This window comes from Photinus pyralis, unplaced genomic scaffold (assembly GCF_008802855.1).
Source record: "Photinus pyralis isolate 1611_PpyrPB1 unplaced genomic scaffold, Ppyr1.3 Ppyr1.4_LG10, whole genome shotgun sequence".
NCBI classification, from domain to species: Eukaryota; Metazoa; Arthropoda; class Insecta; order Coleoptera; family Lampyridae; genus Photinus; species Photinus pyralis.
The window spans coordinates 19,694,438-19,717,400 of NW_022170250.1; the positions used below are offsets into that span (position 1 = coordinate 19,694,438).

General features: G+C 41.3%; 3 protein-coding genes across 5 annotated transcripts in view; 1 reads left to right on the forward strand and 2 right to left on the reverse strand.

The window, feature by feature from the left end:
• The window catches only part of LOC116161281 (synaptotagmin-7), a 650,310-nt gene that overhangs the window by 17,569 nt on the left and 609,778 nt on the right, over window positions 1-22,963 (forward strand). For both annotated transcript variants that reach the window (XM_031474596.1, XM_031474595.1), the window contains one exon: window positions 22,593-22,840. In XM_031474596.1, the coding sequence (XP_031330456.1) occupies window positions 22,593-22,840 (248 nt within the window). The remainder of the gene's footprint in view (window positions 1-22,592; window positions 22,841-22,963) is intronic.
• LOC116161271 (gamma-tubulin complex component 5-like) lies at window positions 1,254-11,895 on the reverse strand. Of its 2 annotated transcripts, none has more exons than XM_031474580.1 (12): window positions 11,328-11,895; window positions 10,893-11,276; window positions 10,615-10,844; window positions 5,501-5,687; window positions 5,261-5,450; window positions 4,920-5,214; window positions 3,496-3,543; window positions 2,705-2,871; window positions 2,378-2,657; window positions 2,115-2,331; window positions 1,501-2,067; window positions 1,254-1,456 (listed from the first exon to the last, which is right to left on the reverse strand). In XM_031474580.1, the coding sequence occupies exons 1-12, from the start codon at window positions 11,394-11,396 to the stop codon at window positions 1,310-1,312; spliced, it is 2,781 nt and encodes a 926-aa protein (XP_031330440.1). In that variant the 5' UTR covers window positions 11,397-11,895; the 3' UTR covers window positions 1,254-1,309. The 2 variants fall into 2 exon arrangements, with proteins under 2 accessions (XP_031330440.1, XP_031330439.1); XM_031474579.1 differs by lacking the exon at window positions 3,496-3,543 and adding an exon at window positions 4,819-4,866.
• LOC116161294 lies at window positions 14,928-19,181 on the reverse strand. The gene is made up of 3 exons (XM_031474610.1): window positions 15,524-19,181; window positions 15,102-15,474; window positions 14,928-15,056 (listed from the first exon to the last, which is right to left on the reverse strand). Exons 1-3 carry the CDS (start codon window positions 15,605-15,607, stop codon window positions 15,040-15,042), a joined length of 474 nt encoding a protein of 157 aa, XP_031330470.1. The 5' UTR covers window positions 15,608-19,181; the 3' UTR covers window positions 14,928-15,039.

Here is a 22,963-nt window from a genome sequence, read left to right on the forward strand (position 1 = left end):
ATTGTTGTTCAAAAACCGATTTTCGGAAAAACATAATCAAACTCAAACTTATAGCTTTGGTACACAAAATTTGCACTTAAAAGCATATTTTCTTAGGACCAATGGTCACACCTACAAAAAAACTTTGATTTTTTGAAACCTGGACCAAGATTGTGAGTCAGGGATGGCCAAAACCCCCAGTCACCTAGACATTCGTGGGTCAAACTGGGTTATAGATGCACAAAATGTTTCTTGAAAACCGATTTTGTGATAAAAATAGTCTAATGCATGTTTGAAGTTTAGATGCACACAATCTGCACTAAAAATTACAGTTTTTTAGGGTAAAAGGTCAGACCTCATTTAAAAACTTTAATTTTACGAAACCTGGAACACGAATTAGAGCCAGAGATGTCCAAAACCCCCAGCTAATAAACACTCGTGCACCTGTATGGGTTGTTGACACAAAATTTGCACTTAAGAGTACAGTTTCTTAGGATAAACGGTCAAACCTACTAAAAAACTTTGATTTCGTAAAACACAATTTTGGGTCAGGGAAGCCCAAAACCACCAGTTACTAGACATTCGTGGGTCAGACTGGGTTGTAGATGTACAAAATTCATCTTCAAAAACCGATTTTCAGAAAAACACCATGAAATTCAAGTTTGGTACACAAAATTTGTACTTGAGAGTACATTTTCTTAGGACCAATGGTCACACCTACACAAAAACTTTAATTTTTTGAAACCTGGTAGATGATTTTGGACCAGGGATAGTCAAAACTCCCATATTTAGGAACACCTTGATAAGATTCGATTTTTTGAAACCCGAAACACGATTATTGATCAGGGATTACCAAAATCTCTAAAAATTTACGAATTACGTTTGAAAACCTATATCATGCATTTTGTGCCAGGGATGTCCAAATTGTTTATATTCGTTGCAGTGCCCTCTACGGCAGTCGTATTTTTTTCGTAACAATGTGAAACGAAAATACTAAATTGTCATTTTTGACGCCATAAAATAGAGGGAACAAAGTATTTTAAATTTGAATATGTTGGTGTTTTTTGAACCAGGGATGCCCAAAAAAAGTATCAATAATTATTGTTTTCAAATTCCAATATTTGCACCGAAAGGTCCACATATGGTACAATGACTAAACGTCAAGATTACAGGGAGGTCCAAAAGTGTTTGTAAGCGTTTAAGCGCAATTTTGAGTGCGGAAGCCCAAAATTTTTACACTTTTTACACTGAAACGTAATTAAAAATGCAAAACATATAAAGAACTCTTTAATTAGTATAAATATTACAACTTAATACATATGGCAAACAATCACAGACAAAATCCGGTAGGATTGATAATCGGTTCCATTTTCGAATGGCACTTCCAGTAAGTCTTCTCGCACAGATCCACCTCACTCGCGGCGACGTTGCCGATAGTCCTCCACATCGTAGCCAGCTTCTTCACTAGGAGCAGCAACTGCAAATTTACCAATTACCAAAGCCGAAACCGCCGAAACCTACCAGACAGAATCCGTATCCGTCCCTTTCTCGCTCCTGGAACTCGTGGCACACCCTGTGCAGGCTACGTATGAAATCCGCGTGCGCTCTGGTCACGCTCTCCAAACCGTACGCGTTCTCGAACGACCTCTTGAACTTCAACGAGAGCTCGGAGAAGACGTGCCCGAGAATGTAGTGTTGGATGTTGCTGAAGATGTTCACTAATCCGAAACGTAGGATCACCAGTTTTTTCGTTGACCTTGCAAGAGGCGCGGTGGATTTCTTTGGCTGTAACTCGGTGAAAGATAAGTTGTTCAGTGTGTACAACGCCCACTTGATCTTCAGGATGAACTGAAAGAGATAGCTGTACATTTGGACGTCTTCGTCGCGTATGATGATGTTGATCGGCCACTCGATTTTGTATTGGATGTTGATCTTTTGGCAGACCACTACGGGATCGGCGCTCAACTGCCAATTTTCCTTGAGATCGACGGTGGCTTTGTTGTACAGTTTGGGGTAGGCGTCCGCGATGGTGTCTTGCAAGTGGGAGGTTAGCGAGGTCTGTACGCTCCACGAGCGGTTCGAGTCCAGCTGGAAGCGTGCGGTTTAGGGGTGGTTGGGCGTTGAGGATTACTTACAACGTGGAAGAAGAAGTGGTAGAATGAGAAGATCATGTCGTCTTTGAAGAGGAAAACGTTCTGCAATAAGAGGAAGTGCCTCTCCAGTTCGCAGTCGTTGACCAAGGCGTTTTTGACCATAACTCCCAACTTGCTGTAGCGCTCGTCCAGAATTTCCATGAAGGCGCCCGGTAGGATGTTCTGCGCGGGGAACAAGCCTTGGGTCAGATCTTGAACTCTGCAAGATTTCGTTACTCGGTTTTGGTTTGGGGCTTTGGACTCACTTCTCGAACAGGCTGGGCTCGCAAACCGTCACCTCCTGCGGCCTTTTTACGAAGTACGCCGCGAACGCCTTGATCAAGAAGCCGTCCCCGGTGTCCACCAGGTTTTCCAGTTTGTCCATTTCGGTAGGATACTTACACTCGTCGGGACAACCGACCGGAAATATAAAGCTGGGCTGATCGGCCTCCTCCGCCGTGTCCGGCGTCACCGTCGCGAACTCGCGGTCGAAGTACACCGCGACCTTCTCCAAGACCTTCCGCTTGAACATCTCGTAGAAGCTATCTGCGCAAACACTTTCGCTCACGGTTCCGTCGGTCGGCGACTCTCACCTTTGTGAAGCTCCGTCGGCTGAGCGGAGGGGTGCCTCTGCTGCATCAGCCTTAGCAGATGGAAATTCTTGCCCAATTCCAGGATGTGGGTGCAAATCAGTTTTACGATCGGGTCGTCTGTCTCGACGACCTCGCGTACCGAAAACCGAAGACCTTGCCCAGGTGTGCTAGAAACGCAGTTGCCATCAGCGAAACATGCGATTTGCTACGTTGAATGAAATGAGCCTCAACGCTAAATTATTACGACCGCGTTCTTCGTTCTATTTTAACGTCAAAGAGGATACCTCTCACAAAGGAAAATCGAGGACGTGAACGAGATCAAAGCGCGTTTGAGAATAAATTGAAAATCTCATAAGGCAAACATTACCTTATGCAATTATTAATGGCGCAGCATCCGTGAAAGAAAATTACGGTTCCCAAGGAACTAACGAGAACCTACTTTATGTAGGTTGGTTTTGAATAAAAGCGTGGGTGATAGATCTCTTGTCGAACGAGATAATGAGTGATCGATTGTAAGTTACACTGGGACGTTGCACTCACCTTCGTCTACTTTCCAAAGTCACCACCAGGTGGCGAGCGACTTGAACTACACTACCTTCTCCCCCCACTTTATCAGCTGAAGATGATAATAACAAAACTTTGAGCATAAAACGCTACCGTTGAGAATAACGTATACAGGGTGTTTCCGAAATCGCATTGAAAGCATCAAACTGCTTTTGAATTAATTTGTTACGTCAACCAATGGATTCTTTTTTCTGTAGGACAATAATTATTATTATTTATTAACAAACCTGGAGCCTTGAAAGTAGTCCACCGATCGAGCATCCTTCGGGTTTTCACTGTGAACAAACTAAGAGTAAGCGCACCAACCAGGGGGTCGTTTACGACTTACTCGAAGATAAGAAACTCATTTCTGCGATCGTTTAAAATGTCGCTCTCCAACCAATTATTGATGATCGTTAGGTACTTATACAAACTATGAAGATACAACGTTAAATAAATGTCCTGCTCCAGCTTGGAGGAGGCGAAACGTAGCCCCCGATACAGACGGGAGAGTAGCGTTGTGGCGTGGAGCGTCGGCGAGCCATTGGTTAGTGTGATGTTCCTGTGGATGCCCAGTAGAAGCTTCACCGTCTCAAAGCACTGCCTCAGACAGTTCGCCAGTGATAAAAGCGTGAAAGTCGACTCTGTAACGGCTGGATTGTGGCGCGCTCACTAGTGGATTCGGCTTACCTTGCGACTTTGATCTTCTATCTCCCTTAGTCGCGCGAAGATAGGGTCGAGTATCGTTTGCACCCCGACCGCGTAGCTGTGGTACGTATCGGAATGCTCATCGGTGAGCGAGTCGCAGAACTCCCTCAGCTCCTGTACCCACTCGATATAGTCGACGAACTCGTTCAGTAACGACTCGCACGCCGCCTACAAGAAAACTTAGCAACCAAAGGCGCACGCGCTCTAGTTTTACGTACGTGACGCACGCTCGCGATCGTTACGTTCGACTTTACCGTCAACTTGTCGTTGAGAAAATGGAAGCAATTTTAAGCGTCCGAGATCATTGTAGAGTCGATACCCTTCTCCTGCACGAAACTGTCCCTGCAAGAATTAGGGACGGTTTCGATGCTCAGCATTCGTCGAACGAGATCAAAGCGCGTTTGAGAATAAATTGAAAATCTCATAAGGCAAACATTACCTTATGCAATTATTAATGGCGCAGCATCCGTGAAAGAAAATTACGGTTCCCAAGGAACTAACGAGAACCTACTTTATGTAGGTTGGTTTTGAATAAAAGCGTGGGTGATAGATCTCTTGTCGAACGAGATAATGAGTGATCGATTGTAAGTTACACTGGGACGTTGCACTCACCTTCGTCTACTTTCCAAAGTCACCACCAGGTGGCGAGCGACTTGAACTACACTACCTTCTCCCCCCACTTTATCAGCTGAAGATGATAATAACAAAACTTTGAGCATAAAACGCTACCGTTGAGAATAACGTATACAGGGTGTTTCCGAAATCGCATTGAAAGCATCAAACTGCTTTTGAATTAATTTGTTACGTCAACCAATGGATTCTTTTTTCTGTAGGACAATAATTATTATTATTTATTAACAAACCTGGAGCCTTGAAAGTAGTCCACCGATCGAGCATCCTTCGGGTTTTCACTGTGAACAAACTAAGAGTAAGCGCACCAACCAGGGGGTCGTTTACGACTTACTCGAAGATAAGAAACTCATTTCTGCGATCGTTTAAAATGTCGCTCTCCAACCAATTATTGATGATCGTTAGGTACTTATACAAACTATGAAGATACAACGTTAAATAAATGTCCTGCTCCAGCTTGGAGGAGGCGAAACGTAGCCCCCGATACAGACGGGAGAGTAGCGTTGTGGCGTGGAGCGTCGGCGAGCCATTGGTTAGTGTGATGTTCCTGTGGATGCCCAGTAGAAGCTTCACCGTCTCAAAGCACTGCCTCAGACAGTTCGCCAGTGATAAAAGCGTGAAAGTCGACTCTGTAACGGCTGGATTGTGGCGCGCTCACTAGTGGATTCGGCTTACCTTGCGACTTGATCCGATCTTCTATCTCCCTTAGTCGCGCGAAGATAGGGTCGAGTATCGTTTGCACCCCGACCGCGTAGCTGTGGTACGTATCGGAATGCTCATCGGTGAGCGAGTCGCAGAACTCCCTCAGCTCCTGTACCCACTCGATATAGTCGACGAACTCGTTCAGTAACGACTCGCACGCCGCCTACAAGAAAACTTAGCAACCAAAGGCGCACGCGCTCTAGTTTTACGTACGTGACGCACGCTCGCGATCGTTACGTTCGACTTTACCGTCAACTTGTCGTTGAGAAAATGGAAGCAAGCGCTTTGGTGCGGCTTGTAGAACTGCCAGATTATCTCTCTTAGCATTTTGTATTCCGAGATCATTGTAGAGCTGTCGATCGGAACCAAACCCTTCGTGAGGTCCTGCACGAAACTGTCCCTGCAAGTATTACCAAATTAGGGACGGTTTCGAGGGGAGATGCTCAGCATTCTGAATTCATCCAATTTTTCCTCGCATAGCCACCCAGATGTAAAAAATCTTCAGTTGTTCTTTTCTTTTGTCGGCGCACAATTGGCGCATAATTACCATGCGAATAGCTATTACGAAAAAGAATAGCTTAAAAGTTGACAAATTCGGCCCAATTTCTAACACAGGGACGAGAAAATTAAAACCGAAATTAAACAATTAGTTTAAACAGCGCATAATTGGCGCATAAAGTCCATTCAAGATCTTGTCATATACAAAAGCAAAGTTTCCCCCTTTCAAAAAAATGCGTCCAAATATAAAGTTTTTTGCCAGAATGTCACGGGTACATTTTTTAATACAGAGTATATAAGAACAAGATCGTATAATTCACATTGGTTGAAAACATGTATACAGGGCGTTTCACAATTATTGTTGCTCTTGACCTCAAGCTTCCGGCTTGTCAAAAATATGCGTCAAAATAAAGTTTTCAACAGAGAATTTTTTTAACATATACAGGGTGGATAATAAAACATCATGTAATTTACAAGATTGAATCAATGCAAAAAAAAAGTAACATACAGGGTAGTCCCAAATAATGGTTGCTTTGGACCACAAACTTCCCACCTTTCAAAAACATGCGTCAAAATGAAAGGTTCCTCGCTCGAAATCACATATACAGAGTGGACACGATTGCTCAGCATACGCTAGCCATGCCATGATTATTTGATATACACGACGAGTGGGTTATATAATTACTGCGCCCCACTATGGAATTAGCAGAGATCAAAACCGTTAAGCTAAAGGGTTTAAGAACTCAGTAGACAACGGGTTCAATAACCTTTTATCAAAAGGTCAGTGCCTTTGAGGTGAACGACCTTTAAATTGAAAAGGTCATCCTCCCGTACAATAAAGTTAATGACCCATCTACAATTAACAACCTTTAACGCACAATGACCACAGCTCAAGGTCATATTTAGAATCGGCATTACCTTACTACTGGAAAACATCACACCATTTACATACAATTTTAGAATTGCATCAATGAAAAAAATGTAACATACAGGGCGGTTCCAAATGATTGTTGCTCTTGACCACAAACTTCCCGGCTATCCCAAATATACGTCGAAATAGTTGTTCTACAGAAATCACAAAGCAACTTTTAAACATATACAGGGTGGTTAATAAAAGATCATATTATTTACATACCTTGAGTAGACAAAAAATCGTATGATCCACAATGCATCATCAATTAAAAAAAAATACAGTGAGTTTCCAACGATTGATCACAAGCTTCCCACTTTTCAAAAATATGCGCGAAATGAAGAGTTTTTTTGGGAGGATATCACAGCAATATTTTTTTAATACAGGGCGACAAAAAATTGTATGATTCAGGTTGGATAAATACTCATTGGAAAAAATATAACATATAAGGCGTTTCAAAATTGTTGTTTCTCTTGACAAGCTTCCAACTTTTCAAAAATATGCGTAAAATGAAGAGTTTTTCAATATAATATCACATCAATATTTGTTAAAGAAAAATAGTATGATTTACATATCATATCGCGGTTGGGTTAATAATTGAAAAACATATGACATACAGGGCGTTTCCAAATGATTATTGCCCCTGATCACAAGCTTCTCACTGTTCAAAAATATGGGTCGAAATGCAGTTTTTCCACCCAATATTAGAAATATATTTTTTAATACGTAGTATACATTGTATTAATAATTAAACAAAAATACTTACAAGGAGTTTCGAAATAATTGTTACTCTTGATACCAAGCTTCCCACTATGCGCGCAATACAGTTTTTCGAAATGGTATCACAGTAATGCTTTTTTTAATAGAGGGCGTACAAGAAGAAATCGTATGATTGTGGTCGTCCTCATTAGAAAAAAATATAACGTATAGGGTGTTTCTATTGATCACAAGCTTCCAAGTTTTTCAATATAATCGCACCAATAATGTTTATATACAGGGTGGACAAGAAATATAGTACGATTTACATATCAATTCGGGGTGGGATTAATAGAAATGACAAATTTTTCAACAGACTATCACGACAATATTTTTAAGGCAGAGTGGACAATAAAAAATTGTATGATTCACACTGGATCAATAGTTGCAAAAATATGACATACAGGGCATTTAAAAATAATTGTTGCTTCCCACAGAAATACTTCTTTAATACAGAGCGTGCAAAAAAATCGTGATTCAGGTTGGATCAATATTAGAAAGAAAAACATACAGGGCGTTTCGAAATAATTGTTTCTTTTGATCACAAGCTTCCAACTTCTCAAAATATATGTAAAATAAACTTCTTCAATATATCACATCATTTTTTATATACAGGATGGACAAGAAAAAATCGTATGATTCACATTGGATCAAAACTTTGTCATACAGAGCATTTAAAAATGATTGTTGCTTCGCACATATCAAAATATGCGTCACCACAGCAATATTTTTGTTAATACAGGGCGTACAAAAAAATCGTTATTCAGGTTGGATCTATATTGCAAAAAAGTATAACATATAGGGCGTTTCAAAATTATTGATCACAACTTTTTAAAAAAGTTTCTCAATATAATATCGCACCAGTACTTTTTATATACAGGGCGGACAAGAAAAATAGTATGATTTATATATCAATGAAAACATATAATATACGGAGCGTGTCCAAATGATTGTTGTTCACAAGCTTCCCACATTTCAAAAATATGCGACGAAATGAAGTTTTCCCACCCAAAATCACAGCTATATTTTTAATACCGAGTAAACAAGAAACAATTGTATCATTCACATTGCATCAATAGTTAAAAACATATGTTATTAATACAGAATGGACAAGAATATGATTTGGATCAATAGTTGAGAAAATATGACATACAGGGCATTTAAAAATGATTGTTGCTTCTCACTTATCAAAATATGCATCGAATCTTTGATAATCACCATATCTTTTTTAATACAGAGTGGATAAGAAAAAGCCTGCATCATTCACATTGCAGAAAAATACAGAGTGTCTCCCAATGATTGTTGCTCTTGATCACAACCTTCCTATGTTTCAAAAAGAATGGAAAAGAAAACATTGTATAATTCGCATTGCATATACATACACGGTGTTTTCAAAAATATAGACATATGGTCAAAATATAGAAAAAATGTTTCAACAGAATATCACGAAAACATTTTTTAATGCAGAGTAGAGGGAAAAAAATCGTGGGATTCACATTGCACCAATATTTAAAAAAATATACATACAGGGTGTTTCAACAGAACATCACGACCAAATTTTTTTAATACAGGGTAGATAAGAAACAATCGTATCTTTCACATTGCATCAATAGTTAAAAAATAGTAGTCCTGTAAATACAGGATGTTTCCAAACAATTGTTACTCTTCCAACTTCCTACTTTTCAAAAACATGACTCAAAATGAAAAATTTTTCGACAGAATATTACAATACATTTTTTAAAACACAGTGGACAAGAAAAAATCGTATAATTCATATTGGATCAATAGTTGGAAAAACATTACAGGGAGTTTCCAAATAAACGACAGACGGACAAAATCTTGAACCGGCTAGGTGGCTCGGTAATAATCGCTATTTATCACTTTTGAAAAATGTAAGTCAAAATGGAAAATTTTTTGACAGAATATCACGATAATATTTTTAAATACAGAGTGAAAAAGAAAAAATGGTATTAGTCATGCTGCATCAATGTTGTTAGAAAAATATACTTATAGGGTGTTTCGAAATAATCATTGTTCGTGACCACAAGCTTCCAACTTTTCAAAAATATACTTGAGTCGAAATGAACAATTTTTCAACAGAATCTCGCAATATTTTGTTTTAATACAGAGTGAACAAGAAATAACCTGTATCATTGACCTTGCACTAATGGTTAGAAAAATATACTTACAGGGTGTCCCCAAATAATATTGCTCGTACTTTTCAAAAATATGCGTCGTAAAAAGTTTGTCAAAAAAATATTACAGCAAACTTTTTTTAAGTACAGAGTAGACAAAAAAATCAAATGATTCACATACAGTCAAAAGTTGAAACATGTTAAACATACAGGATGTTTCCTAAATGACTGCTACTCTCGACCACAAGTTTCCCACTTCTAAAATGTGCCAAAATCAAATTTTTCAACCCCATTACATAGCTATATTCTTTATACAGAGTGGACAAAAAATTAAAGAATTTAAACAATATACTTACAGGATGTTTCCAAACGAATTTTGTTCTTGATCACAAGCGCCCTGCGTCGGAATGAAAAATTTTTCAACTGAATATCACGAAAACATCTCTTAATACAGAGTAGACGAGAAAAAATCGTATAATATTCATATTGGATCAATGGTTTAAAACATATGATACAGGGAGTTCCCAAATAATAATCACAGCTATCTCAGAGCATTATTTTTTTGAATATATACAGGGTGAACAAGAAAAAGGTTGTAGGTACTACACATCAAATTCAGACACAAAAAATGTAATATATATAGGGCGTCTGAAAATCATTGATGTTCTCTGACACATGTCTCCCTAAGAAATTACAGCAACGCAAAAGCGTGAGATTTAATAACACACTATCTCGTGTATTATTTTCTATATCTAGGTTGAAAAATAACATAGCACACAGGGAGTTCCAAAATGGTTGTTGCCCTTTAATCACAACCTTCACACTCCCTAGAAAATAAAATGCAATATACAGGGCCTTATAAAACAAGTTTTCCTTGATACATCATAACTGTTCACTTCTACCATGCTTGCTATAATAGAATGCCAGAGTGTATATATAGATTTCCTTATAATATACAAGGTGGTCAAAAATTAGATCAATTCAAAATGTTAAGAAACCCAATCCAGACAATTTAAAATTAAACAAACCATAGCAGAGTAACATTTGCCTCACGGTCATCGCTGGGCGGTTGAAACTGACATTTCTCTCGACTAAACCAGTACGACTGCACACTATTTTCCAACTTCGTTCTGCTAAGTTTATATGTCAAAGGAGGGATCGGTTCTGATTCGACAAACTGCAAGTGATTGATGTTTGCCACCGGTCGACCGGCAACCGTGTCAATAACACTTTCGTCCACCACATCCGAATCGGACTCCTACAAATTGCAAATTAGACCACTATGATGGGGGTGGGTGAGACTTACGCTACTGTCGACATCGGGCGGAGGCGTCCACCGGGGAATCCCCTCGCGTAAGTACCTGGGCCAGTCGACTACCTCCTCGTCGTACTTGCGAATCTGGACACGCGCCCTCTTCTGCACGTTATTAGTGGGACTCTCGGCGAGAGAGACGAGCAGCTTGACCACGCTCAGTCGACGGGCGATTTCGTCCTCGGTTCCGGACAGGAGCGCGCCGTAGCCACGCTGCAGGTCGCCGGCCTCCTTCGGGAAGCCGTGGAAACGGAACTTGTCGCACAAGCTTCGCACGACGCGGTCGATCTCCTTGCGATTCGGTCGGAAGGAGGTGTCGACGTGCTGCAATTTGCGAAAGGTCGCCTTTTCGATGCATTTGAACTCGTCGGACTCGAGCTGCGAGATGTTTTTGTATGTAAACAAGGAAATTTTGAGGTTAGGACTTACCTGGAAGCCGGAAACGTGGTGAATTAACTGCTGGGTGAGATTGTGGAGATTCTCCTGCAGTAGAGACATTTGCCTTGAAGGCTGGTCACATTAAATAACTGATAATTGATGGAAAATGTTTCAATTACTTATGGCTCTTATTGAATTGTGCAACAGCGCAATGTCACGCAATTCTGGACGCTGATTGGTGCATTTTGTTTATCGATTTTGGCGCGCGCGTCTTTAACCGTTATTGATTTAATTTAAAATTTATGCAATTATTTTATTAATTAGCGTATTTCCATAGCGTTCTGGGTGGTTGTCCCGCTGTGCTTTCATAAAAGATGCTTACAGTTAGTTCGATATGAAGGTAACAGTGGCGTAACTAAAATTACGATTTCCCTTGCACTAAATGTGGTAGGTACGCTTTTGTTACATTTGGGAAGTGGTTAAAGTCACGCTTTCTTCACCCATTCACCTCGCATCACCATCTAGCATACTTCACCCACTCTTTAAGTCTTTTTGACCATCATTCGCGCCCATAGGTATGTACAACCCCTTGAATCACCTGCCTACACTATCAGTCTGATTCACCCTGTTTTGTTTACGGAATCTTCACTTCATCCATCTCACTCTTCCCTACGCGTCCTCTTCTCACCCTCTACATACTGCATGAACGTTTTTGTCACTCACGTACCTTTACGTTTACTTGACGCCACATTCCCGCCACTCTCTTACGTTTCTTTCACTACACCACCACCCCCACCCCCGCCCCCAATTCACCTTGCTTCACTTTCATCGAACGTATTGCCAAAGAATACTTAATAATTTACTCTTTGCTATTGCTTTAGTTTACCCCTTCTTTCATATGTGCTCTTCACTCTCACTCCACGGCCACCACCCTCTACCCTACCTCGTGTCCCTTGAGCGGATTGCTTTAGTTTCTACTAGCCCGCTAAATGCACGTTATGGTCATACGTTTCTCCTTACTCCCCCACCGACCGCCCTACACCCTTCGGCTTACTTTGCCGCTCTTGAATGTATGGTTCTCCGTCATTCTTCCAGGATGTTTGCTTGTCGCGTACGTCACGCCTCACCTACTGCCCCTTTTGACACCTCCTCCCTCCCACCTCTCTCCGACTGCATCGAATCTTCTGAACTCGTGCAATTTTTTTGCAATAGGTATATCATAGTCCTTAAATGAGTGCCAAATTCCAAATTTTATTGTGTTAATCTCCCCCCCCCCCCCCACCTGAAATTTTTTCCTCGTCACCCTGTTTCGTAAAGAGAAACGCGCATACATGTCGCAGCATGTCGTTCTAAATTTTGCATACGCATGCCTCTAGGGGTGCCATGTAAAACATTGGAAATCGGTGTCACGAGGGAGAGGGGGAGGGGGGCATACACACTCTAACGTTCATAGTATTCTAATGAAATGATTCATTGAAAGAAATCGGTTTATACCAACTATACATTTCCTCCACGACTCCTTATCAAGATCAGTGTGGGTGTTTGAAGGTGGGGGAGGAGGTAGAAACTGGTTTTAGCCTGCATGGTACAATTAAATGTCTCGACGAAAGTAATTAAATTCTACAGACAACATCCCACGTCCTCAACCCCTTATATATAGTTCTTCATATCTCAGCAGCGGAGTGTCGGTTAGGAAGGTACTCCAAAGGGGCCCTCTTTCTCTTCACATTTCCGTTTCTCACCTTTCAACTTACTTCACTTCTCTTAAACGAATTATGTTAGTTGCTTTATATCATCCACACCCCCTAGTAGATCCCCCCACCCCCTCTTTAACTACAACGAATGCTCTGAACTCTGTACGTTTTATTTATATACGTTTCACTCCACCTCAGGAAACTCCTTCACATCTTCAGCGCGGATACTGCAGGTGAATGAGAGGCGCTCTCTTTATCGCGCTTGTGTTGGTCGCACTGGTATAGCAATGTCGATTTATGCGACCAATGGAAAAGCGGTAGGAAAAGCGTTGGTCTCTTAGTTTTCCCTCTCGCTCACCTGCAGTATCCGCGTTTTGATCTCTTTCGAGACTTTTCACGCCACCTCCAGCTTTTCACACTCCTCGAGATTTATTCGCCCTTTCTTCGATATTACTTCACGCTTCCTTCAAGATCTTTCATGATTTCATCACGCCTCCTTCGAGATCTGTTCAGGCTCCCTTCAACCGCTCTTTACTTCCCCTTGACCCTCCTACGTGCTTTCTTTACAATTCCTTTGAGGTCTTTTACGCCGCCTTTCTGGCGTTTCTTCGAGTCTTCCCTGTACCTATTTAGAGTTTTCTTCGCTCCCACTTGGAGTCTTTTTCGCGTCGCTTTCGATATTTCTTCACGCCTCCTTCAATACAATCTCACGCCTTCATGGACCTCCCTTCACGCCTTCCATTATAGCCTCAAACACGCCTCTTTCGACCTTTCTTCACTCCTCCTTTGACCTTTTCTCGCGCCCCCGAAATCTTTGCGCCCCTATTTGCACCTCCCCCAAGATTTCTGCACGTCTCTTCGAGGTCTCGTCACTCTTCGCCCTTTAAGCCTCTTTCGAAATTTACTCATCCTTCGCGAGTTGTTCAATGTTCGTGGTAGACCTTCTTCCCGCTTACCTAGTGTCTCCTTGGAGCTTCCTTAAACTTCCCAACTTTAAGCCCTTGATACCCCTTTTAACCTCCTATAAACCTCTTGACGACTGCTTCAAACTTTTTGGTCTTTTTCGAGACTTTTCACTCCTTCGAGGTTTTTTCGCCCTTCCTTCGAGACTGCTTCACGTTTCCTTCAGACCTCCTTACAGTCTTTTTCGCGCCTCCCTTGACTATTTTGTGTTTTAGATCTGTTCAAGCCGCTTTCAACCGTTCTTCACTTCTCTTTTAATGACCTGCATGATAGATTTCTCCTTTCTAGATCTTTACGCTTATCTTTTGAGTCTTCTTCTTTATCTCTCCTTCGCTTTCTTCATATCTCTTTTGAAATTTATTCATGCAAGCTTTCAGCCTTCTTATCGCTTACCGAAGACTTTCTTCGAGCCTTATTCAGGCCCTCTTCAAAATTTCCTTACCTACTTCTCTTTTTCGACCACATTTCTGCATATCTTTCTTCTATTCTCCTTTGAGATTTCTTCACTCCTTTATGTTTTGTTTACGCACGATGCCTTAGGTATCCTTCACGCCTTTTACACACTTCACGAATCCTCCAAACCATCTTTGGGCCTGGTTCAGTCTTTCTCTTGGTGGATTCTCTAAGCTTTCTTCTCTTCTTCTCTTTTATGGTCTACTGTTAGTTTCTGTGTGCCTTCTTCACGCTTCTTTCAGTTTTAATGCTTCTCCCTCTCCTTCTTCGATCTTGTTAACGCTTTCCCCTACCCCGTTAGGCTTTTAGATGACCTTCTTCACGTTTTCTACATCCCCTGCTTTACTTTAACCTTAACCAAACCCTCCCACCCTGTTCGCCTATTTCATATCTCCTCCCGCCTTCCTCACGCTTCCATTAAACCTTGTGGCGATCTCGAGATCTTGAGACCCTAAAAATTTTAGTCTCGAATGCATCTTTCCAAAGAACATCTCGATTTTGTAATCTTGGAACTTGCAGTAGGATAAAAAAAGACAGCTTTGGGATTAAGTAAGTGCGTCAGAAAAGGGCAACTATAAACCATGAAACATTTAATTCTAAACTGTGCAGTCAAAGTCAATGTACATCGTAACCGCTTCCTCCTCGGGCCCTCTCTATTCATCCTGCCCCCCTGCAATTGAAGAAGTGAGACACATGAGTGCCACAAACGTCATACCTTTTTTGTCGTAATACTCAGCTGTGACTTTAGGGTCGTCGTACTTGTTCCTCAGGCTCAGTAACCGACCGACGCTCCTTCTGTCACGGTTTCCGTACGCTTTCTTCTTGTTGAGCTTGGTGGGCGTTTCGTAGCGGTAATCTTCTTCAGGGGGCCCCTCCTGCGATGAACTGCTCGCGCTGAAATCATCGTAACCGTAATCAACTGCTACGTTGATGCCCCAGCTTGTTTCCATTGGACGGGGATCGTAAAAGCTGTAATTCCGCAGAAGATTCGAGAAAAGCACGAAGTCAATTACGTTCTTCGGACTGTCGGATGCCGTCTCCAATCTGTTGTCGACGTCATCCATTTTGTGAATCTGTGCCGATAGTCCCTGAAACGATAGTGCTAGACCAAAGGTCTTTACCACCCGCCGCCCTTACTAAGATGAGGGTGAAGGCGTAGACGGCCAAAACGTTGGCGGAACGTGTCGTTGCCATTGTGCTACTGATCAATTCAGGCCACATCGCTCAGGGACGCACGTCGAGTGTGAAGGGCGGCGAGATTTGTATCTGCAACATTGAAAAATGAACCTCCGCCGTAAATTGCAATTGAACTAATTATGGAGGTGGAGAAACTGAATAATTTAATAATTTCTACGCGAGCGCTTCCTTGGAAACGTACCTACGTATGTGAGCACTTAAGGGATGCCATTAAATTAGCTCATTAATGTATATAACATTGTGCTCTAGATTCTGATTTACGCTCGAAATCGCGCCGTGGCCTTAATTATACCATTTCCCGCTTGATGTGAACTTGAAATGCGATTTAAAAAAATAATAATTGCTCGACGTTCCTTTGTGCCGTAAATATTTACCACTCTTAAAAGCCCCTTATGGTCCATCGAGCTTCTTACAGGTTTACCTCTTAAACATTCTTCAAGCCCATACCTAAATACAAGGTTTCAGAATGGCGAAGGCCATAAAGGGTAAAAGCATAACATTTTAAAGGCTCGCAAGGACTTTGATAAGTTGTTACTGAATCCAATTAAAGAGGCTCTCGAAGATCCCTGAAGACCTGCTGCTAACATCTTTCATATCTGTCAGGATGAATGAAGATTCTTGGGAAGAAAACAATTGATGACCCTTTAAAGTTTCTTAAAGACCTTTCTAGCAAAACTCTTTAAAAGCCATAAATTCACAAACCAAAAAATTCCTATTGTTGAAATTGTTGAGGTTGAATGAAAAATCTTGCAACTAAGGACCAAAGGCCTCTAGGAGACCCTTAGAGACCCTTGGGGCCCTTTAAGCACTCTAAAACTGTTAAAGATTTCGGCCCTTCAAAGTTCTGTAACATGTTTAAAGACTCTTAGGGTTATTAGGATTTTCTTAAAAACCATCTCAAGAGCTCCCAATGACTCACAACAATTCGTGTGTCAGATTTTATGGAGAGGAGGGAATTTCACGAACCCACAAAACATTTTTAATGCTCATCAAACTCCCATAAACTTATTAAGCATTTCTGAACGCCCTTAGTGACCTTTATTTAAAGGCTCTCAAAGCATGTAAAAGACTTTGGCGTCTCTTGCAGACTCAAAAGGATCTTAAAGGTGCTTATAAACCCTTAAAAAACTTCTTATAGGCTCGTGCAGGTTTTTGGAAGGCACCATTAAAAAGTCCAAAAGGCCCTTGGTGTTAGCCTTAGAGGTTCTTCAAATTCTCCGAAGCCCAAATCTCCTAAAGTATTAATTATTGTAAATACTTTGAATCGTTTAGAAAGTGTTGAAAAGGTTCTTAATGACCCAAGAAGATTTTTAAAAAATCTCCTCTCTATGTCTTTTGAATGCTGTTGAAAATCTGAAAACTGAGACCCGGTTCTTCGAAGGCCGAAAAGGTCTACAAATCAGTCACACTTTCCAGAATAGGTATTAAACGTCACTAAAGAGCTACATTTGACAACTTGGACCGGCCTCGAAAGCCGCGAAGGGCCTGCCCCTTAAATGTCTTACAGGACTTAGACAACCGCTGGAATTCTATACCCTGTCAGGAGCTTTTTTAACGTCTTTCTTAAATTTGAAGTATCTTCCACTACTTTCTCCTAATGGGAGTGTCGTCGTAGGTCCTTTATGGAATTGTTCAGGTTCTACTGTACCTGCAAAGAACCTAAAAACCACTGGTAGGTACTAGAAAGCAAAAAGCGCCTTCCAAAGTCTCCTAAATGTATTCTAGGTTAACGTAAGGTTAGGGTCCGATGATCCTTAGATGCTCAGGAACACTTTAAGCGACCCATAAAGCACTTTGATGGCTTTTAAACCCCTCTAAACGCTCCTGAATGGTGTCTCCTAAAAGCGCGTTAAGGAATGTTAAGGAACCGTAAGGAATTTTAAAGTGGAAGAAGGTTCTTTTAAACTCTGTTGACCTTTAAAGGACCCTAAATGCCAGCTCCAGAAGATGCTTGTTGGCGACTATTGCAATTGTTGATTTGAAGAAAAGCCTAGGATCCTTTAGGAGGCGTTTGAATAGCTCTAGCAGGACATTAGAGTCTTTCACACTTTCGTAAAGGCTACTTTCAAAAGGTGAGAAGAGAGTGAGTATGGAAATCCTTTGCGGTTTTTGCAAGACGTTGAAACTGCATGCGACCCTTAAAAGTTGTTTTAGGTTTAGTGATATAGAGGCTTTTATAGAAGATAGTTGCAGTCTTTTGGGGGCTCCTTAAAACCTTTGGAAGCTCAAGGACACCTCTCACGCTCTTAAGGCATTTAAAAGTTCTTGAAATTCTTGACAACTGTTGAAGCGAACAGAGCCGTTAATAAGGCTTAAAAAGAGCGTCGAGAAAGCGTAAAAGATCAGGGAAAGGCCATATATAACAGTGAAACTTGAAGGAACCGCGAAGAAAACGTAATCAGAATCATTTTAAACAGGTCAAGGGTGTAAGAGAAGATAAGAAAAACGCCTTTTCCTTAGGCTCGTTTTACAACCTTTAGACTATACCATCTTAGCTAACCATCTTCACCGGCCTTCAATCTTTCCAGCTGCTTTCCTCCGTTTCCAAGGAAACGTGTTGGGAGCGTCCAGAAAAGTCTTTTGGAGCCTCAGACCATTAAAAGCCCTAACACTCTTTTACGATCTTTGAAAGTCACGAACAGTTCTGAAAGCGTTTCATATTGGAAATCTTTTTGAAGCCGTCGGAGTTCTCTCCTCTCTCTAAAACCAGAGACTTCAATAAATTGTATGTGTCATTGAAAACATTTGACATTTCTTTTAGCCCATTTGCGTTTCCTCCAAATCTCTCTTTCCAATCTTGCATTCAGTTTTTATACCATCGCGTAGATTCTATATGCCGGTAGTTATTATTATTTCCTTACATATTCTTTTGTCCTATTTTTTCAATTTTCTCACAACCTCCTCCTTCTATCTCTCCCTTTCTTTCTCTCCCCATCATTGTTAAGTATCTGTTTCTCTCTTTTGTACACTCTCTGTCTCACCCCTCCTTTCTCTTATGCCTCCCTACCTCTTCCTTTGTATGTTTCCATGTTATTGCCTTTTTAATACTCTCCTTCATATTTTTCCACTCTTTTCGTATACTTGCACTTCTAGTTCCCATCTATAATCCCCCAACGTGTACGTCTTTTGTCCATAATTGTATCTCCTTTCTTCTTTGAATATTTCCATTTATTGCTCTTTTTATCTTCCCTGTTAGCTTTATTCCCATCGGTTGCTGATCCGATTCCGCCCTCCTTCCTTAAAATCTTCTATTGCTTCATTTTTCCGTTTACTATAGTGCGTAATCAATTATCGACCTCCCTCTCTCTCCCATGTATGTGCATTGCCCATTCATATCTTCCTCCACGCTTCCATCTTATATTCTCCGACCTCTCTTTTCCGTTAATTCCAGTAACAACTCCCCCTCTGTTGCATTCTTTATCTCTTAACTTTCTATCTTGTGTTCCTCTTCCCCACTATTAGCCTCTCCTCCGCTTCATCTATAATATTTTCTAATTTATTTACATTCCTTTCCCTCCACTTCCACTCGTCTTTCCTGTATGCTTTCTTCCTCTTTCGTTTCATTCCCACTGTCTTCTTTTACCCTTGTCAAAATGCCTCCTTTTGCTCTTCCCTTATTGTTTTCTCCCTTTGCGAATTAGTTCTTCCATCTGTATTCATTTGGTAACCTATTCGTTATTTTCTCCCAGCTCTTTTCTTCTATCCATGATTCTACCAACCCCACCACACCACGTCATATTCTCTGACAAACTCCCAGAATTTACTTTTACTTACTATCTCCACGACATTCCAGAACAACATCTTTATGTTACTCATCCCAGCTTTGCTCCTTCCCTCTTCTGTTCTTACCTGTCTCCTTCCCCCCCCCCCCACCCGTCATCTCTTTTCTTATTAAAATCTTCCCCTAAACCTTGCCTTTCTCTCCCACGTTTTCTACTAATCCTTTTTGTTTGTTACTCCAACGTATTCTACATCTTTCACCACTAATCTCTTATATCTCCATCTCTCTTCTTGCTTTACCTCTTTCTGTCACCGCTATCTCTTTAATTTCTTTCTGAACCCTTCTTTCTTCATAAGTCAGTTTATCATCTATATGTATATGCTGCTTCCTTTTATCTTTCTCCTACCTCCCATAACCTTCTTTTCTCAGGCTTCCGCGACTATTACCTACTTCATTTCCCCCAACTTCAATTGTTCTCGCCTTCTCTCTTTCCCTCTTTCCATCCCTACTCCCTTAATCGTTATGTTATTCTTTGTTTTTTCTCTTTCTTTTCTCTCATTTTCTTCTTCGAGTTCGTCTATCCATTCTACAAGTTCTTCTTTTTTCTTATCCTCCCTTAATCCTCTCATTTCCTCCGTCATCTGCCCTTTCATTTTTTCATTTTACCCATTTGTCTCTTCAGCCGCCCTTCTTATCTCCTCCTTAACATCCTCCATCCCCTCTCCTCAGTTCACTCTCTTCTTTATCTCTGCCTCGGCTTTCCTTTGTTCCAGTGATCTTAAGACTTTCTTGCTCTCCTAACCACCTCAAACCACCCTTCCTCTTTTACTTCTTTGCTCTTCTGAATCTCTTGCGCTAGGGGATTGCCCGCTTCTGCAGCTCGGAGACATCCGCCCCTCTCAGTCTCTTCAGTGGCAAACGTTTAAGAAGCTTTCAATGCGTTTTCGGCTCCGAGTATTTTCTCTGCAAGCTCCAGGAATGGCAATGGAATGGGAATGGAAGAACGTAGACAAATGCTTTGAACGCTCTGGAAACCGATTACGAGACTGTAGAACCCCTTGGATAATTTTGAAAGCCATGCAGGTGTCTTGAGGATACCGAATAACCGAGATAAAATGCCTAGATGGTGCAGAAAAACTCAAGCAATAGCTAAAATCCCAGGTAAGTGCTTTGGAAAACGTATAGAAGCTCTGGAAAGCTCTTCAACCTTCTTACTGAGTTCCAGAGTTCTCTATGTTCTTTCGATGAATCGACGAATTCAGTAAAATTTCGTAGATAGCGCAAGAAAGCTTAGGAACGCGCCAAAAGCTTCCGTAAAAGTGTTATACCTTGAAGAAAATTTAGGGGTCCTGGAAAGCTCCTCAATCTCTTTATTGTAGATTCTTTTAAGAGGTCGAAGATCACCAAAAGGCTCAGTAATTATTTCAAATGCCATAGAAAGCTTTTAGGGTACTGTGGAACGCTACCTAACCTTACTGATTTCGAAAGCTCCATAGTTTCCATTTGGGGGTAGGTAAATCGCTTAGATGGAGCGAGAAGTCTCTGGCAAGCCCAAAGAGGTTCTGTACGGGCAATGATTGCTTTGGAAAACGTGTAGGGGTCATGCTCATATGGTGCACGAAAATTTTGGGAAGCAGCAAAAGGTCCCGTAAGAGATTTGAACGCTTTGGAAAACCTTTGGAAGGCTGAGAGACGCCCCTTATAAATATTGGGAACCATGTAGAGCCCTTCAGACATCCGAGAGTTCTAGATAAATTACTTAGATACCGTAGGAAACCATGGGAATTACTAACAGATTCTGTAAAAGCTCACGGAAACGCCACAAGTTCCTGTAACAGCTTTGGAAACCGTTCGGAAAACCCCCTAACCTCCTTACTGACTTCAAGAGTTCTGTAGGTCCTTTCGAGGAGTTCGCTCAGGAAAACTCCAAAGGATTGGACGTTTTGGGACAGATTTTATTAGGGGTCCTGAAAAGCTCTTCGAGCTTCTTATACTGGTTTCGAGATACTTTTGGGAGCTCGAACGTCACCACAGTCTCAGTACTAGTTTTAAACTCTTTGGAAAGCCTTTAGGGGGTTGTGAGAAGCTACCTAACCCCCTTGCCTATTTGGAAAGCTCTATAGTTCCCGTTTAGCAGTAGATAAATCGCTTAGATGGAGCAGAAGTTTCTTTTTCAGGGGCCTAGGAACCGAGATAAATCGCTTAGGTCTACAGGAAAACTTTGGAAAGCACAAAAAGGGTCTGTAAGGTCATTAAACGCACTGAAACGTTTAAGGGCTGGGGAAAGCTCTTTAAGCTACCCACTTAATGTGAACGCTCTGTGGTTTCCTTTCAGGGGTCGGAGAAACTAAGTGGTCAGACGGCAGAGGAAAGCCTTGAGAAGTAAAAAGGCTCTGTAAAACCTTGTAAGCTCCTGAAAGCGTTCTTGTGGAAAACTCCTTGGCTTTCTTACTGATTTGGTGAGCACATTAGGTTTGTTGGAAGGATTCTTAGAGGACACGGGCTTTGGGAAGCACCAAAAGGGTCGGTAAGAGTTTTGAACGTATTGGAGAACCTTTAAGAGACCTTGATCTCCTTACAGATGTCTGGAGCTCTGTAGTTTCCTCTTTCAGGGGGCGAACACTTAAAAAAATTGATAAGTTGTTTATAATAAGTCGCAGAGGAGTTCTGGAAATGACCAAAAGCTCCGGAAAAACGCACTGGAAAACGTTTGGGGGGCTGTGTACCGCTCTTTCTGCTAATTTAAAGAGCTCTGTAGTGCCATTCAGGTGTCCAAATAGTCCTAGATAAAGGAATTCAGTTTTTCTAGAACTACCCTCAAGTCAGGATTTTTGTCTAAGTCAGAATTCCGACTTGATACACTCGCGATTTTCTGTTTTACAACATAAAATCAAAAATTCCAGATTTAGATAAAGGTGTTTAAGTCAGAATTATCTAGTTAAAGTCAGAGTAAGTTATTCTTCAAGAAAATTTCAAATCTAAAATCGAACATTCTGATATTATCCCGAAAACTCCGGCTCTCTCTGGACAAAGTCAATTTAATATAAATATATTTTCAAGTCAGAATTTTTGAGTTTAAAAGTCAGAGGTAAAACATTAAGGGGCTATGTTGCCTTAAGTATTTCCTGACTCGACTCTGCCATTCTGACTTCAACTTCTCCGTTCAATTAATTCAGAATTTTTAGGTACAGTCAGAAATATCTTGAAAATGTTTACATTATATCGAAGTCAACAAATAATTATGTTAAGTCAGAATGTCTAAGTCAAAATCCCTTTCTCTTGTTTCAGTTAATGATGCAGAAACGGGACATTATCCTAACTGCAGTCTTCTCGAGCTTGGCCGCGCTAATTCTGATAGCGGCCATCGGAGCCGCGTGCTACATCTACCACAAGAAGCGTCGCAAGCGCGACGAGGACGAGGAGGACGATTTTACGGCGGACAGCACGCCCAAAAACGAGGGCGTCCGCGAGAAGAAGAGCAGGCTGAACGGATTTCTCAGCCTGAAGACGCCGCTCATCTCCACAAAGACGCTGGGGTAAGTCGCCAATTTTTTTCAAATTTCAAAAAAACCGCGCGACGATTTAACGATTTTTCAAGCGCGGGCGCGAACCGTTCCTTTACGACGGCGACGCGTTCGCCGATCGCGCGACAGATGGCG